Genomic DNA, 17428 nt, shown 5'->3' with positions numbered 1-17428 from the left:
GGGCATTTCAGGTGAAGAGGAATGGACATCTCTAAAAAGGGTTATCACCAAAGTTGGAAAGAAAACGATAGCTACAAAGAAAGTAACTGCGAAGAAACCATGTGTAACAGAAGAAATAATTCCAACAATGTTCAGGGAAGTTCAGGAATACAGAAACACAATGACCGCTCCCTATGGATTATGGTTAGGAGGAACCCTGAAAGCAACGCCACCACATTGAATAATACTTTCTGTGCAGCCACAGGACGTCGTGTTACGACTCAAACAGAGCGCAATAGGCTGCATGATGCGCAACTTCACTCCCAACGTCCATGGCGAGGTTTATCTTTGCAAACACGACACCAAGCAGCACGGTACAGTTGGGTCCTACAAAATGTCGAATGGACCGCTCAGGATTGGCATCACGTTCTCTTCACCGATGAGTGTCGCAGATGCCTTCAACCAGACAATCGTCGGAGACGTGTTTGTAAGCAACCCGGTCATGCTGAACGGCCGGCCGGAGTGGCCGAGCGGTTCTAGGCGCTACAGTCTGGAATTGCGCGACCGCTACGGTCGCAGGTTCGAATCCTGCCTCGGACATGGGATGTGTGATGTCCTTAGGTTAGTTAGGTTTAAGTAGTTCTAAGTTCTAGGGGACTGATGACCACAACAGTTTAGTCCCATAGTGCTCAGAGCCATTTGAACCATGCTGAACGCCTTAGACAAGCTGAAGCAAGCTGGAGGTTCCCTGATGTTTTGAGGTGGCATTATGTGTGGCCGCTGGTGGTTACGAAAGGCGCCGTAACGGCTGTACGATACGTGAATGCCATCCTCCGACCGATAGTGCTTCCATATCGGCGGGATATTGGCGAGGCATTCGTCTTCATGGACGACAATTCGTGCCCCCGTCGTGCACATCTTGTGAATGACTTCCTTCAGGATAACGACATCGCTCGACTAGAGTGGCCAGCATGTTCTCCAGACATGAACCCTATCGAACATGCCTGGGATAGATTGAAAAGGGCTTTTTACGGAGACGTAACCCAGCAACCACTCTGAGGGATCTACGGGGCATCGTCGTTGAGGAGTGGGACAATCTGGACCAACAGTGCCTTGATGAACTTGTGAATAGTATGGCATGACGAACACAGGTATGCGTGCTACTGGGTATTAGAGGTACCGGTGTGTACAGGAATCTGGACCACCACTCCCGAAGATCTCGCTGTATGGTGGTACAACACGCAATGTATGGTTTTCATGAGCAACAAAAAGGGCATAATTGATGTTTACATTGATCTCTCTTACAATTTTCTGTACCGGTTCCGGAACTCTAGGAACCGAGGCGATGCAAAACTTTTTTGACGTATGTATTATACGGCCCTTTGTCATACAGTGTACTATCAGTGTTTGGTGCTGTGAAATCTTTCAGGTGTCATACAGTATACTGCACACTACAAATCGGTGTTCCGAAATATGTTTAAAAACATGTTTCATATTATTTTCATTTATCATTATAAAACAAAACAAAATGTTAACAGTATTTTAATTTACCACTAATACTTATGGGAAGTACGTTGACACAGTTTAGGATGAACTTTGAGGCCTCCGGTATTTAAACTGGTTCAGGTTCTGAAACCGAGTGAGGATTCGCAGTGATGAGGCATTGGTATTCACAGCGGCCAGCACGTTGGACTTGCATTCGTGAGGACGGTGGTTCAGATCACTGTCCAGCCATCCAGATTTCGATTTTCCGTGATTTTCGCTAAATCATTCAATATGAATGCTGTGAACAGCAGTACGTTTGACAGGAGAACTCAGTCTGCCCTGTGGCCTAGTTTCCACCATATTTTAAAAATGTTCGACGATACTAAACTGTTTTTGTGTATTTTTTGGCTTTATTATATTATCAGATGTTTCAAAAAAGATCTGAAGATGTTCATCGCTGAGCGAAACCGGTTGTCTGATGACCAAAAACTTTTGTGATCTTAAGGAAATAAAAAAAGTTTTTTGTGCGGTAACGTTAATCAGAGTAACAATAGTTCTTGTAGGGTCAGTTTATCTCGGTGAGTCAGATGGTGCTTCACCAAAAAATAGCATAAATTAGCAATGTAGGACTATAATGAAGCTGGCTCTTTATCAGATTGAAGAATCGCAAGGATATTAGATAGGATATGCAGCGTGTCAATTCAATCTGATTATTCAGAGTTGAGACTGGGGCTTTTTTTCCTACAGAAGGTTTGAAACATTTCTTCTTGTTTCCTTAAATATAATATGTATACGCATTTCAATGCTGGGAATAGGATAACTCATTTCTCTTATGTGAACTGAGACAACTGATTTACGGCAGGCGGGGCTTACATGTTCTTTAAACCTTGTATTAAAATTGTGCCCAGTCAGAAACATATATTTCTAGAAGCATAGAATTCTGAACGGATATTTTTCTTTTTTAACTTTCTGGCAACATATGTCGATACACTATCAGAATACGGTACTCTGCGATAACTTGGTCTAACGCCATTTGTATCAGATGGAAGGAACGTTGATGGACGGTCCAATAGCGCTTGTCGAGTGGGCACAGCGGGCAGACCTTTCCTTACCGATGGTTAATTGATCCCTGCCACATTGCAGTGTCTATGTTGTTCAGAAAAGCGATGCAGAGTTCCTTCGGAGACGAATCCACGTCCGTAGGAACAGCCACGAAAACGACCGCAGCCGTTACGAAATACGTGAAATGTATTCGCAGTTGCTAGTATGGACAACCATCGGCTGTATGATGGAATGACGACCAAAAAATCCGGATTTGCCGCTTATCGCGATGAGTCGCCTGACCATTAGGCTATCCGAGCACGACTTACAGCCAAACTTCCACATGTCGCCAACCATGTGTGTACAACCTGCAATCGTACATCTGTTATTTAATATTCCCGTATAGAGGAGACATTTTAGTTGAAAGACGCTTGCCGATCCATGACCGAAAGAACTAAGCATTGCATTTTCTGAATAATACAGGCACTGCAGTATGGTAATTATCCGCCGACACCGGGCAATCGACTTCCAATTACAAAGTCTCTACTGTTCGGGAATTACAGGTACATGTGCAGGTTGTAGGCACTTGGTTGACGACATATGGAAGTTTGGGTCCGGTTCTGATTCTTAGTCGGATAGCCTAATGGTAAGATGACCACCCGCAATAAGTGGGAAATTGCGGTACGAGTCCAGATCAGGCAAAAATTTTCATTGTCGTCATTCCATTATGCAGCTGACGGTTGTCCATCCGAATATATTTCATGTCTTGATTGATCTTCTCCAGAAAATCGCTGACGTAGCCATTTTGGGCCGCTATATACTGAATAGTCTGGTATTCTCGTTGAAAAGCTTCCTTTTTTAGGGTATGCTTTGTAAACGGAGTAAAGTGCCCGGTAAGCCACCCTTTATTTCATGGGATGATTAGAGGATCGATGGATAGTCGTGCTAGCAATATAGTCTTCCGAAAAACATCAAAATAGAAAGTAGCTCGTTCCTTAGTTACGTGTAGGTCCAAATGCGGTAAGAACTTGTCGACACTATATTCCATTGAACATTGAATTACATCCTGCAGGGAGTTTAGACGATACAGAAACTAGTTATGGTTACCGTTTGAACCTCTATATACCATAAACACATCGTCTACATATCGCAACCTCAGAGTAATGCTATCCTTGTGGTCTAGAGATTTGTGATCATATTGAGACTCAAAGTGCGTCATGTAGATGTTGGCAAGACAATAAGACAAAGGGGAACCCACTGCAAGTCCTTTTTCTTGGATTTATGTACAACCTCCAAACTTAAAATAACTGAGTTTCAAAAGAATGTCTAGAAGCTGTAAAATATCTTCCAAATCGCCTTCTGGACGTCCACTAAATGCACTAAAATCCCCGGATACGATTTACTGAACAAATGGTTCTGAGCACTATGGGTCTTAACTTCTGAGGTCATCAGTCCCCTAGAACTTAGAACTACTTAACCCTAACTAACCTAAGGACATCACACACATCCATGCCCGAGGCAGGATTCGAAACTGCGAACGTAGCGGTCGCGCGGCTCCACACTGTAGCGCCTAGAACTGCTCGGCCACTTCAGCCGGCTTTACTGAACACGTTTTGTAGGGATGTTAGAATACATGTTCTGACATCAAGCGACGCCATGATGCCTTCACGTATATTTATCTTTGAAAACTCAGAAATTAAGTGCTCTCTATTTCGGATTGTGGCCTGAACCTGAGGTTTAGAGTATTTATGAATATACCAAGCAAAAAGTCTTTCCGACTCATGGTCAACCCACTACAAGCATTCACAACTGGGCAGACAGGATTACTATCCTCGTGGACCTTGAAGGTTGCTCTTAGGTTAGGCGCAGGCGGATCCATAGGAATGAGAGTAGGTTTTTTAAAACACAGGGAGCTGTGATGGCCCTCCACAGAGAGTTTTTTTGTATCAAGATGTAACACGTCAGCCTCAGTTGCAAATAGAAACCAAACTTTACCTAGGTTTCAGCCAAAATACTTTGGCCTTCTTCAGAAGCGAGTGACACTAAACTACCGAAGAAGACCAAATTACTTAGGCTGAAACCTGGGTAAAGTTTGGTTTCTATTTGCAACTGACGTGTTACACGTTCAATCATCACAGTTGCTGACAGGGCTGCACAATGTTAAAAATTCTTGTTTGTATCACTACAGTGCATTCACAGTTACATTAAACAATTATGTATATTTGGAGCAAAAACAATGTTGTGTAAGACTTCAAATGTTCAAAAATGTTCAAATGTGTGTGAAATCTTATGGGACTTAACTGCTAAGGTCATCAGTCCCTAAGCTTACACACTACTTAATCCAAATTATCCTAAGGACAAACACACACACCCATGCCCGAGGGAGGACTCGAACCCCCGCCGGGACCAGCCGCACAGTTCCTGACTGCAGCGCCCTAGGCCGCTCGGCTAATCCCGCGCGGCTGTAAGACTTCAAGCACAATGGTAAGGAGAGGTGGACTACAGAATGGTGCAATTACTATCGTCATGGAAAGCTGGACAGCAGCATAAATGATTAGCGAACAAGTTAACACAGTAAAGATTTACTCAACCTGTATTTCTCCAAGTGTATGAAGACTCAATACAAATAATGCAGCAGGAAGTAGAGTCCAGGTCTCGGTGTCAACAAGGCACAGGCCAGCTCAGCTAAGCGCGAACGGTGGTGACAGAGCCGCGACTGGGCGCCGTCTGCATAGTGTCACGTGACCAAGAGCCTCCAAGAGCGAGTGCGCTGCGTGGCCGCCGCCGGCCGTCCTATATTGCGTCGGCAGAGGCGCTCGTCTACCAGCGCCGCCGGTGGCGTGGTTCAGCGGGCGTGCACCATTGCGTCCAACGGATCCCGCACGGCCGCTATCGGCATTTGACGGGAACTTTCAATTCAGTTGCCACATATGATGTGGTATCCATGTGTGATGCCAAAAATAGTATTTGAATAGAGGGATATTTTTGCCAGAGAAGCACCTCTGAAATCAGTTAAGCTTGTTTCCAGAATGATATTTTCACTCTGCAGCGAAGTGTGCGCTGATATGAAACTTCCTGGCAGATTAAAACTGTGTGGTGGGCCAAGACTCGAACTCAAGACCTTTGCCTTTCGCGGGCAAGTGCTCTACCAACTGAGCTACCCAGGCACGACTCACGCCCCCTCCTCACAGCTTTACTTCTGCCAGGACCTCGTCTCCTACCTTCCAAACTTTACAGAAACTCTCCTGCAAACCTTGTAGAACTAGCACTCCTGAAAGGAAGGAAATTGCGGAGACATGGCTTAGCCACAGCCTGGGGGATGTTTCCAGAATGATATTTTCACTCTGCAGCGGAGTGTGCGCTGATATGAAACTTCCTGGCAGATTAAAACTGTATGCTGGACCGAGACTCGAACTCAAGACCTTTGCCTTTCGCGGGCAAGTGCTCTACCAACTGAGCTACCCAAGCACGACTCACGCCTCCTCCTCACAGCTTTACTTCTGCCAGTACCTCGTCTCCTACCTAGAGCACTTGCCCGCGAAAGACAAAGGTCCCGAGTTCGAGTCTCGGTCCAGCACACAGTTTTAATCTGCCAGGAAGTTTCAGTTAAGCTTGTTATTTGACTTACAGGTAAATCATACTGTCACTTATAGACGTAAAAATGAAAGTAGGACACTGCAGTGTACCATTAAGAACCGGTACACCAGTATGCAGGTCCTGTCCAGAATACTGCTGGCAGATGATTGCTCTGCCTTCTATATCAGACGGAGATGTGATGACAACTACTCGCGTTGCAGGCGTAGGTGCCGGCGCGGGCTCGTCGCAGGCTGACACGAAGAGCCACTACCGCGGCCACAAGATGTCCGTCTGGCTCAACCTGATCCCGCAGCTGCACCGGCCCGGCGGCTCCGACCTCAGCATGCGCCACCACCACTTCCAGGAGGAGGGCGCCCAGTTCTACGACGGTGAGTACTGTAGCCCAGGCGTCCAGCACAAGCGGCTCCCTGGCGCCTTAACTGCTGGACACGTGCGTAGCGAGAAGCTCACTACTCTAGCACCAATAGATATACGCTGCTTGATGATTTCTAGGAATGGCTAAATGCATCTGTCTGGATCTCGGCTTGGTAAAGCCCTTTCTTACAGGTTGAAAACTTTTGAAATATATGAAATAAAATCGTTGTAACTTCTGAACGGTTTGCGTTAGGACGTTCGAACTGCACGGTTAGCTGCTGGGCGTGATGGGAATTAGTATGCGCTTTATGGTTTGGTTAGCGAAGAAGCCCATTTTCATTTGGATGGGTTCGTCCATAAGCAAAACTGGCGCATTTTGGGGACTGAGAACCAGCAATTTCCGATCGAAAAGTCTCTTCACTTTCAACAAGTGACTGCCTCGTGTACAATGTCCACTCACAGAATAAACGGTACGATATTCCTCGATGGTACGCTGATTACCGACCGATGTTTGAATGTTTTGGGAGATGATTTCATCCCCATTACCCAAAGTGATCCTGTTTTCGACAGGATGTGGTTCATGCAAGACGGAGTTCAACCCCATCGAAGCAAGAGAGTGCACTTTGGGGACAGCATCTGGCTCTGCGTTACCCAGAGGCCACTGGTATAGGCTTCGATGCGCCGCTGTATTCTCCGGATCTGAACACACCTCACTCCTTTTTGTGGGGCTATATTAAACACATGATTTTTTTTGGTCATCAGTCTTCTGACTGGTTTGATGCACCCCGCCACGAATTCCTCTCCTGTGAGAACCTCTTCATCTCAGAATAGCACTTGCAACCTACGTCCTCAATTATTTGCCGAATTTATGGCAATCTCTGTCTCCCTCTACAGTTCTTGTCCTCTACAGCTCCCTCTAGTACCATGGAAGTCATTCCCTCATGTCTTAACAGATGTCCTATTGAAAGTATCTAACCAAAATTGTATCCTTTTTTATTCTGTGAAAGTATCAGTGATAAGATTGTTCTAAATTAATTATTCAGCAAACCTGCATGTGACTGCGTCTGTGAACTTGTTTCTTGCACTCCTCCATTTTGCCAGAAATGCAACATGTATTTGACTCAGCAATCAAGTTTAAGAGAATAATGCCGTTTGTGCAATGGCATTAAGATGGTACTGGAAAATCAACTTTTTGCCCTGATGTTTACTTGGTTCTTTCATTGGTGGGTAACTTTAGTTTACTACTTATTTTCATATTCAGTACAAGCGAAGGATGTGGATTATGATTCAGGCTGTTAGATTTAAACACAATGTTGATCTCAATATATATATTGTTAAAATTTTAAGTCTTACACAAAACCTACTATTTCAAACATTTTTGTAGCACGAATCACTCTTACAAAAAATTTTACAAAACGCTTACGGCGTCAAATCTTGGACATACAAATCCTAACTCTGAACATTATCTAACAAAAGCCAATTTGAAATGATTATATATCTTCTCTCATTTACATGCTAAAGTTTGGTCAGGGGCAGCGACCTAACTTAACGCTGTCACCACACGTCTGCTTCCTCCGTGCACCTAGCTGCGACTTCCGGTCTTTTTACTGCGCGCGCCTGGCTCTCTTAACCATCAAAGATCCTCCTACTCAAAGATATTATACTCGTTCCACCTTGTGGTTGGCAACTACCGACTATTTTCTGGAGCTACCCTGATCAGACCTTAGCACATACCTTTCACTATCACCCAGTCTCTTCTCCTTATCAGTGTTTTCCACATATTCCTTTCCTCTCCGATTCTACGTAGAACCTCCACATTCCTTACCTTATCAGTCCACCTAATTTTCAACATTCGTCTGTAACACCACACGCTCCTTCCGTCATTGGTTATTTTACTGCCTAGGTAGCAGAATTCCTTAACTTCATTGACTTCGTGACCATCAATCCTGATGTTAAGTTTATCGCTGTTCTCATTTCTACTACTTCTCATTACCTTCGTCTTCCTTCGATTTATTCTCAAGCAATACTGTGTACTCATTAGACTGTTCATTCCGTTCAGCAGATCTTGTAAGTCTTCTCCACTTTCATTCAGGATAGCAATGTCATCAGCGAATCATATCACTGATATCCTTTCACCTTGAATTTTAATTCCACTCCTGAACCTTTCTTTTATTTCCATTCTTCAACGTACAGATTGAACAGTAGGGACGAAAGGCTACATCCTTGTCTTACACCCTTTTTAATACGTGTCATGCAGAATTTCGTTATTCGTCTGCACCACATCATTATCAATGATGTTAAGCATATCGAACATGTCATAACCTAAATCTGATTATGTAATGACGTTTATGTGTTGAATAAAGTATGTGCACGCAGTAGTTTGTAACTAATTTACGGTTTCTTTCGTATAGTTCAATAATTGTCACCATATATGAAAGCCACTTGGTTGCCTTGCATGTCACATATTTTTTTGAGTCATCAATTTTAAGACTGGTTCGATCCGTGCCCAGCACGATTTCCTTACTTCTGCCAACTTCTTCATTTCAGACTATCACTTGCACCTAACTTCCTATATTATTTGTCGGATGTACTCCAATCTCTGTCTTCCCTTCAGTTTCTGCCGTCTACGTTCCCTCTAGCACCACACCACGTAAGCAGCTGCGCGTTTTTCTTAGCGTAAGTTAGTTAAAGTTAGGTTAAGTAGTGTGTAAGTCTAGGAACTGATGACCTCAGCAGTTAGGTCCCTTAGGAATTCACACACATTTGAACATTTTGAACCATGTACGCTGTTTCCTGATATCGTAACACCTATCATATCATCCTCTTTCCTCCTTGTTGTCAGTGGTTCCTGTACATTTTTTCCTCGCCGATTCTGCGGAGAAGTCCCTCATCCCTTACGTTATCAGTTCACCTAATTTTAGACATCCTTCTGTAGCCCCATATCTCAGACGCTTCGTTATTCTTGTTTTCCGTTTTTTCCCACAGTCCATGTTTCACTACCATACAATGCTACGTTCCAAACGTTCATTCTCAAAAAGTTTTTCCTCAAATTAAGTCCTTTATCTGATGTCAGTGAATTATTCTTGGCCAGGAATACCCTCTTTGCCCGTGATAAACTATTTTTTATGCCATCCTTCGTTCGTCTGTCATGTTTTAATTTGCTTCAAGTAGAATTCTTTAACTTCATCTACTTCGTGGTCACAAATTTCGATATTAAGTTTATCGCTAATCTCATATCTGCTACGTGTTATTAATTTCGTCTTTCTTCAGTTTACTCTCAGTCCATATTCTGCACTCAAGAGACTCCTCATTCCATTGTAGAGATCTTGTATTGCTTCCCCACTTTCTATGAGGGTAACAATGACTCCACCAAATCTTATCATCGATATTATTTCACCCTGAATTTTCGTTTCAGTTCTTCTGCTGTATTTTTGTCAGAAACTTAGATCCGTGAGCTATTACACTCACTGTGCGATAGTTCAGATTTATCTCCCCTTTCTATCTTTGGGTTTGTGTGGATGATATTTTTCCGAAAGTCTCATGCTGACTCTCCAGTCTCATAGATTCTACAGACCAACTTTAATAGTCGTTTGTTGCACTACTCCCAAGATTTCAGAAATTGCAAAGCAATGTTATCTATTCCTTCTGCTTTATTCTGTTGTGAATCTTCCAGGGCTGTGTTGAACTCTGACTTTAATACTGGATACCTTACGTCTCCCATATCGAGTCTCATTTCTTCTTATGTGACGTCATCAGACACGTTCTCCCCTTCTTAAACAGCTCTTTATGTTTGCGGCCTTACTTTTAATTTCACCGTAGTTGTTTTGACTCTATATGCTGAATAAGTCCTCCCGACGACTATTTCCTTTTCGATTTCTTCACATTCTTCGTGCGACGATTTAGCTTGGCTTCACTGGGCTTCATGTTATTTCTTTCCAAGTGACTTGCATTGCTGTATTCCTGTATTCCCCTGAACATTTTTCTATTTGCTTCTTTCGCCGGTCACTAGACGTTTTTCTTCTGATGCAGCACCTTTCTTCGCAGTTACCTTCCTTATATCTATGTGTGTCTGACCAACTTCCGTGAATGTCCTGTTTAGAGCTGTCCATTCCTCTTCAACAGAACCGCCTACCGTGGTATTCATTATAGTAGTATCTATTGCTTTAGGCAATTTCAAGTGCCCCTCATTATTCTTCAGTAATTCAGTATCGCACTTCTTTCCACGCTGATCCTTCCTCACGTTTTTCTTAAACTTCAATTCACTCCACAGTATTACTGTGATCCGAGTCTACGCTACCTAATCAAAAGTGTTCAGACAACGCTGTGTAAAGCGAAATTGTTCACTAGGTATCACGAGAAGCAAACCCGCCAGTATACAAGGAGGCGGGCAGCACTGTGTTCTCAGTAGAGAAGCAGTAACAGCAGACTGAGTCAGGCAGGAGAACTCAGTAACTTTGAGAGCGGACCAGTCGTTGTATGTCACTTGAGTAACAAATCCATCAGGGACAGTTACACCCTTCTAAGGCTGCTCGTCTGTTGTTGATGCGACAGTGAAGTGGAGACGCAAAAGAACACCACAGCTAAACCGAGACCAGCCACTCACGAACCGATGGATGGGAACCGTAGATCATTGTGAAGGTCGGATGCAAAAAATAACATGAAAGCGGCGAGAGGAAAGACTCCCGAGTTTCAAAGTGCTGCCAGCAGTCCAGTTAGCACGTGACCGTGCGTAGGGAGTTTGAAAGTATGGTGTATAATGGTCGAGTGGCTCCTCACAAGCCACACTTTTCTGAAGTCTGTGATAATCAAGGCTGTGAGAAGACTCAAGTGATCATCACGCTTTGGCAAATCCGATGGAATGGTTTGGATTTGGTGAATGTTTGGAGAACGTTATCTTCCGTTATGTGTAGCGCCAACAGTCAAATACAGAAGAAATTTTGTTGTGGTGAGGTATTTTTCGTATAGATAGTGTGATCCACTTATTGTGCTTGAGAAAATGCTAAATGGGGTATTGTGTACTACGTACAGCAGAGGAGCAGTTCTCCCCCTGTCATAAAACAGCATCTGTGAGACAATGGTTTGTGTGTAATAACATTCCTGAAAAAGATTGTCATCCCCAAGCTGAACACAACAGAACACCTTCGGAACGAGTTACAACGTCGACTTCGGTCTAGTCCTCAGAGATCAACAGCACTGTCTTCTCTGAAAGAATTTCCTGCCATTACTCCACAGACATTCAGAATCTTCTTTTAATGGGCCCCAGAAGCCCAGGAGAATGTGAGCAGTCATAAAGGCGAAGGGGGGGGATACACTGGGTGTTAAAGTCCATTAATAGGATTCAAGATACTTTTGATCATAAAGTGTATATCAGCTCCTGGGTACGCCTTACAATCCAATACGCAATTTCAGAATCTCTGTCTGACCATATTGGAAAACAAATGGTTGAAATGGCTCTAAGCACTATGGGACTTAACATCTGAGGTTATCAGTCCCCTAGAACTTCGAACTACTTTAAACCTAACTATCCTAAGGACGTCACACACATCCATGCCCGAGGCAGGATTCGAACCTGCGACCGTAGCAGCGCATGGTTCCGGACTGAAGCGCCTAGAACCGCTCGGCCACAGCGGCCGGCTAACCATAATTCAATCCAGCTGAAATGTCCCAGTGTCTACTGATCCTTCCCAAGTATATCACCTCCTTTTCTGATTTTTGAACGGTGAATTCGATATCACTAACTGAAATTTAATGCAGATCTCAATTAGTCTTTCACCTCTATGATTCTGGCAATACTGTCTTCTGTTCTTTGCCTTACAACTACGTTCCAATCACCATTTTGTTATACCATCACTTTCCTTTAGATACTAAATTACCTGTTCAGTATTTTCATATACTTTCTCTCACTCTTCTTCTCCACTCGTAACATCGGCGAATACACATCAACTATTGTTGTTGATTCTGATGACTACGACTCTACCACTGAATTGTTCGCAGTAACTAAAATCACTCTCTGTCCTACCTTCCTTTTCATAACGAATCCTACTCACATTATACCGTTTTCAGTTGCTGTTGATATTACCATATATTCATATGACCCGAAATCCTTATAGACTTTCCGTTTCACTTCACTGCCTCCACTGTATTTACACTGTCGTTTAATTTCATTTCTCACATTTACTACCTTCCTCACAACTTTCAGGCTTCCGACACTCCACGCCCAACATAGAACGTCATCCCTTTTGTTGGTTACCCAATCCTTTTTTCATAATGATCTCGCACTTGGCAGTACCCTCCCGGAGGAAAGATCATGAAGACTTTCTTCCAATAGCAGGTCACATGTCCTGTGGATGTCTCTCATGCTGTGGTTTCCACTGCCTCCTTCTTGGTAACGCCGATGATCATTGTCGTTTCTTTCGCCCTTTATGGCCAAGTACGCATTCCAAAGGAACTTGGAACCTCTGTCCTCTCCTCTGCCCTCTTCGACAAGGCCGTTTGCAAAAAAATGATGACTCCTTATACCGGAAGTCTTTGGCCCCCATTGCTGCTGACTTACCTCCAAAATTTAAGCAACGGCTGGTTTCGAACGTGAGACCTAGGACTTTTCGATCAGTAGTCAAATATGCTTCGATCAGTAGTCAAAAACGCAATCCGTTTACTTTCATTTATTACTCAATATGTATTGACATAGGCATACGAAAAGCATAATCGTGTATCGATACTCTGTTAGCGAACTTTCATTAATGAACTCTAACACTGACTCAACATTTTCACAATTTAAGAAAATCCCTTACAGGTTGTTAATTAACAAAGAATCTGAGCATTACCATTTCTTCTGTGCTGTATGTGGCAGAAGCCTCAGTTCTGAAAAAGAAAAATGGTCTTCGGCCCCTATAACAATATATTTGGCATCTGCTCCAAACTGCATGCCGTACCCTTCTATGTCTGGGAACTGTTAGCTTTTCCCTTTGCATTGTTTGTTTTAGCAATCTGACGTGTTCTTGAAGGAAGCTTCTTTTTTAAGACTAAACTTGGTTTCAGACCGGATTTTACAAGATTTTTTTGAAATTCGCATAACTTCGCCTGAATTTTTTTTGTTTGCGATAACTCGTGATGATGTGTTGTGAGGTTCATTTTCTTCTGTTAGAATGTAGTGAATTGAATGGTTTCTGGCATCTGGGCTTATGAAGTCGGCCGGCGTGTCCGTAGTTCGTAACGTTCTGGTTACGTTCTAAATTTTATCATGCAACAGCCCATATTTCTTTTGGATTATCGGATACAGACCTGTGCTAACGGGTATCTGTCGAAATGCACTTCATACCCATTTGCATGTTTGCAAGATTTGCGTGCGGTTTTGATTTTGTTGATATTTTGTGGTAAAGTGCAAAATATCACGATGCTTTCATCTGCAATGGAAAATTGCAACACCAGCCGGATCTTTTATGTTTTAGTTTCATAATGTTTCTTTTTGTCTCATTAGTTTCTGATACATCCCTCTCACTTTCGTCGTCTCCTTTGCAGATATCTTTATTGTAAGGTAACAGTGTCTTATTAATAAGTGCTTCAGTTGGTAGAGATTGTTCCCTATGTATTGCACGTTGATATAGGTGCTCTACTCATGGGGGTAATCCTAAACCACGGCTGCGATTCCGTGTAGTCAGGCCGTACTAAATGTGGAAGGCTGTAATAAGTGTGTGTACAGTGCAGTGTTTGTGCTGCATCTGCAAGTCCTTTATCCGCCTCAGTGGATACTGGGGTATTCAGTCACAGAGGGCGGGCCTATTAGTTATAGGGAGCTCCAACGTTAGGCGGGTTATGGAGCCCCTCAGGAAAATAGCGGGTAGGTCGGGGAAGAATGCCAGTGTGCACTCGGTGTGCTTGCCGGGGGGTCTCGTCCGTAATGTGGAGGAGGCCCTTCCGGCAGCTATTGAACGCACTGGGTGTGACCGGCTGCAGATAGTAGCACATGTCGGAACGAATGACGCCTGCCGCTTGGGTTCTGAGGCCATCCTTGGTTCCTTCCGGCGGCTGGCTGATTTGGTGAAGACAACCAGCATCGCACGAGGAGTGCAAGCTGAGCTTAATATCTGCAGCATAGTGCCCAGAGTCGATCGCGGTCCTCTGGTTTGGAGCCGTGTGGAGGGTCTAAACCAGAGGCTCAGACGACTCTGCGACTATAATGGTTGCAAATTCATCGACCTCCGTTATTGGGTGGAGAACTGTAGGGCCCCCCTAGACAGGTCAGGCGTGCACTACACACCGGAAGCAGCTACTAGGGTAGCAGAGTACGTGTGGCGTGCACACGGGGGTTTTTTAGGTTAGAGGGACCCCCCCTTGGGCGAAACGATAAAATACCTGACGGCTTACCAGAGAGGACATTATCATCGTTGATAAAGAACGTCCGTCCTCAGAGACCAAAAACAGGAAAAGTTAACGTAATATTGGTAAACTGCAGGAGTATCCAGGGCAAGGTTCCTGAATTAGTATCTCTTATTGAAGGAAATAGTGCGCATATAGTATTAGGAACGGAAAGTTGGTTAAAACCGGAAGTGAACAGTAACGAAATCCTAGACACAGAATGGAATATATACCGCAAGGATAGGATAAACGCCAATGGTGGAGGAGTATTTATAGCAGTAAAGAATTCAATAATATCCAGTGAAGTTATTAGCGAATGCGAATGTGAAATAATCTGGGTTAAGTTAAGTATCAAAGGTGGGTCAGATATGATAGTCGGATGCTTCTATAGACCACCTGCATCAGCAACCGTAGTAGTTGAGCGCCTCAGAGAGAACCTACAGAACGTCGTGAAGAAGTTTCGTGATCATACTATTGTAATAGGGGGAGACTTCAATCTACCAGGTATAGAATGGGATAGTCACACAATCAGAACTGGAGCCAGGGACAGAGACTCTTGTGACATTATCCTGACTGCCTTGTCCGAGAATTACTTCGAGCAGATAGTTAGAGAACCAACTCGTGAAGCTAACGTTTTAGACCTCATAGCAACAAATAGACCGGAACTTTTCGACTCCGTGAATGTAGAAGAGGGTATCAGTGATCATAAGTCAGTGGTTGCATCAATGACTACAAGTGCAATAAGAAATGCCAAGAAAGGAAGGAAAATATATTTGCTTAACAAGAGTGATAGGGCACAAATCGCAGAATATCTGAGTGACCACCATCAAACGTTCATTTCTGAGGAAGAGGATGTGGAACAAAAATGGAAAAAATTCAGAAACATCGTCCAGTACGCCTTAGATAAGTTCGTACCGACTAAGGTCCAAAGCGAGGGGAACGATCCACCATGGTATAACAATCATGTACGAAAGGTACTACGGAAACAAAGAAAGCTTCATCATAGGTTTAAGAGTAGTCGAATCATAGCTGAAAAGGAAAAGCTGAACGAAGCGAAAAAGAGCGTAAAGAGAGCAATGAGAGAAGCATTCAACGAATTCGAACATAAAACATTGGCAAACAATCTAAACAAGAACCCTAAAAAGTTTTGGTCATATGTAAAATCGGTAAGCGGATCTAAATCCCCTATTCAGTCACTCGTTGACCACGATGGCACCGAAACAGAGGACGACCGAAGAAAGGCAGAAATACTGAATTCAGTGTTCCGAAACTGTTTCACTGCGGAAAATCGTAACACGGTCCCTGACTTCAGCCGTCGCACGGACGCCAAAATGGAAAATATTGAAATAAACGATATCGGAATTGAAAAACAACTGCTATCACTTAGTAGCGGAAAAGCATCCGGACCAGACGAGATACCCTTAAGATTCTACAGTGATTATGCTAAAGAACTTGCCCCCTTTCTATCAGCAATTTATCGTAGATCGCTGGAAGAACGTAAAGTACCTAGCGACTGGAAGAAAGTGCAGGTCGTTCCCATTTTCAAGAAGGGTCATAAATCAGATGCGAATAGTTATAGGCCTATTTCGCTTACGTCAATCTGTTGTAGAATAATGGAACATGTTTTGTGTTCTCGTATTATGACGTTCTTAGATAATACAAATCTCCTTCATCATAACCAACATGGATTCCGCAAACAGAGATCATGTGAAACTCAGCTCGCCCTATTTGCCCAAGAAATTCACAGTGCCGTAGACACTGGCGAGCAGATTGATGCCGTATTCCTGGACTTCAGGAAGGCATTTGATACGGTTCCGCACTTACGTTTAGTGAAAAAAATACGAGCTTACGGAATATCGGACCAGGTTTGTGATTGGATTCAGGATTTCCTAGAAGAAAGAACACAACATGTCATTCTTAACGGTTCAAAATCTGCAGATGTAGAGGTAATTTCGGGAGTACCGCAGGGAAGCGTGATAGGACCTTTATTGTTTACAATATACATAAATGACTTAGTTGACAACATCGGTAGCTCCGTGAGGCTATTTGCAGATGACACGGTTGTCTACAAGAAAGTAGCAACATCAGAAGACTCGTACGTACTCCAGGAGGACCTGCAGAGGATTAATGCATGGTGCGACAGCTGGCAGCTTTCCCTAAACGTAGATAAATGTAATATAATGCGCATACATAGGGGCAGAAATCCATTCCAGTACGATTATGCCATAGGTGGTAAATCATTGGAAGCGGTAACGACCGTAAAATACTTAGGAGTTACTATCCGGAGCGATCTGAAGTGGAATGATCACATAAAACAAATAGTGGGAAAAGCAGGCGCCAGGTTGAGATTCATAGGAAGAATTCTAAGAAAATGTGACTCATCGACGAAAGAAGTAGCTTACAAAACGCTTGTTCGTCCGATTCTTGAGTATTGCTCATCAGTATGGGACCCTTACCAGGTTGGATTAATAGAAGAGATAGACATGATACAGCGAAAAGCAGCGCGATTCGTCATGGGGACATTTAGTCAGCGCGAGAGCGTTACGGAGATGCTGAACAAGCTCCAGTGGCGGACACTTCAAGAAAGGCGTTACGCAATACGGAGAGGTTTATTATC

General features: G+C 43.6%; 1 protein-coding gene across 1 annotated transcript in view; it reads left to right on the top strand.

Annotated features, from left to right (window-relative positions):
• The window catches only part of LOC124584853 (neuroligin 4-like), a 300880-nt gene that overhangs the window by 194923 nt on the left and 88529 nt on the right, over positions 1-17428 (top strand). Inside the window, exon 6 of the mRNA XM_047131372.1 lies at positions 6303-6470. Coding sequence (XP_046987328.1) covers positions 6303-6470 — 168 coding nt within the window. The remainder of the gene's footprint in view (positions 1-6302; positions 6471-17428) is intronic.

The sequence above is a fragment of the Schistocerca americana genome, chromosome 1 (genome assembly GCF_021461395.2).
Source record: "Schistocerca americana isolate TAMUIC-IGC-003095 chromosome 1, iqSchAmer2.1, whole genome shotgun sequence".
In the NCBI taxonomy this organism is placed as follows: domain Eukaryota; kingdom Metazoa; phylum Arthropoda; class Insecta; order Orthoptera; family Acrididae; genus Schistocerca; species Schistocerca americana.
The sequence above is the reverse complement of the archived record's forward strand: the minus strand, read 5'-3'. Positions and strand labels throughout refer to the sequence as shown.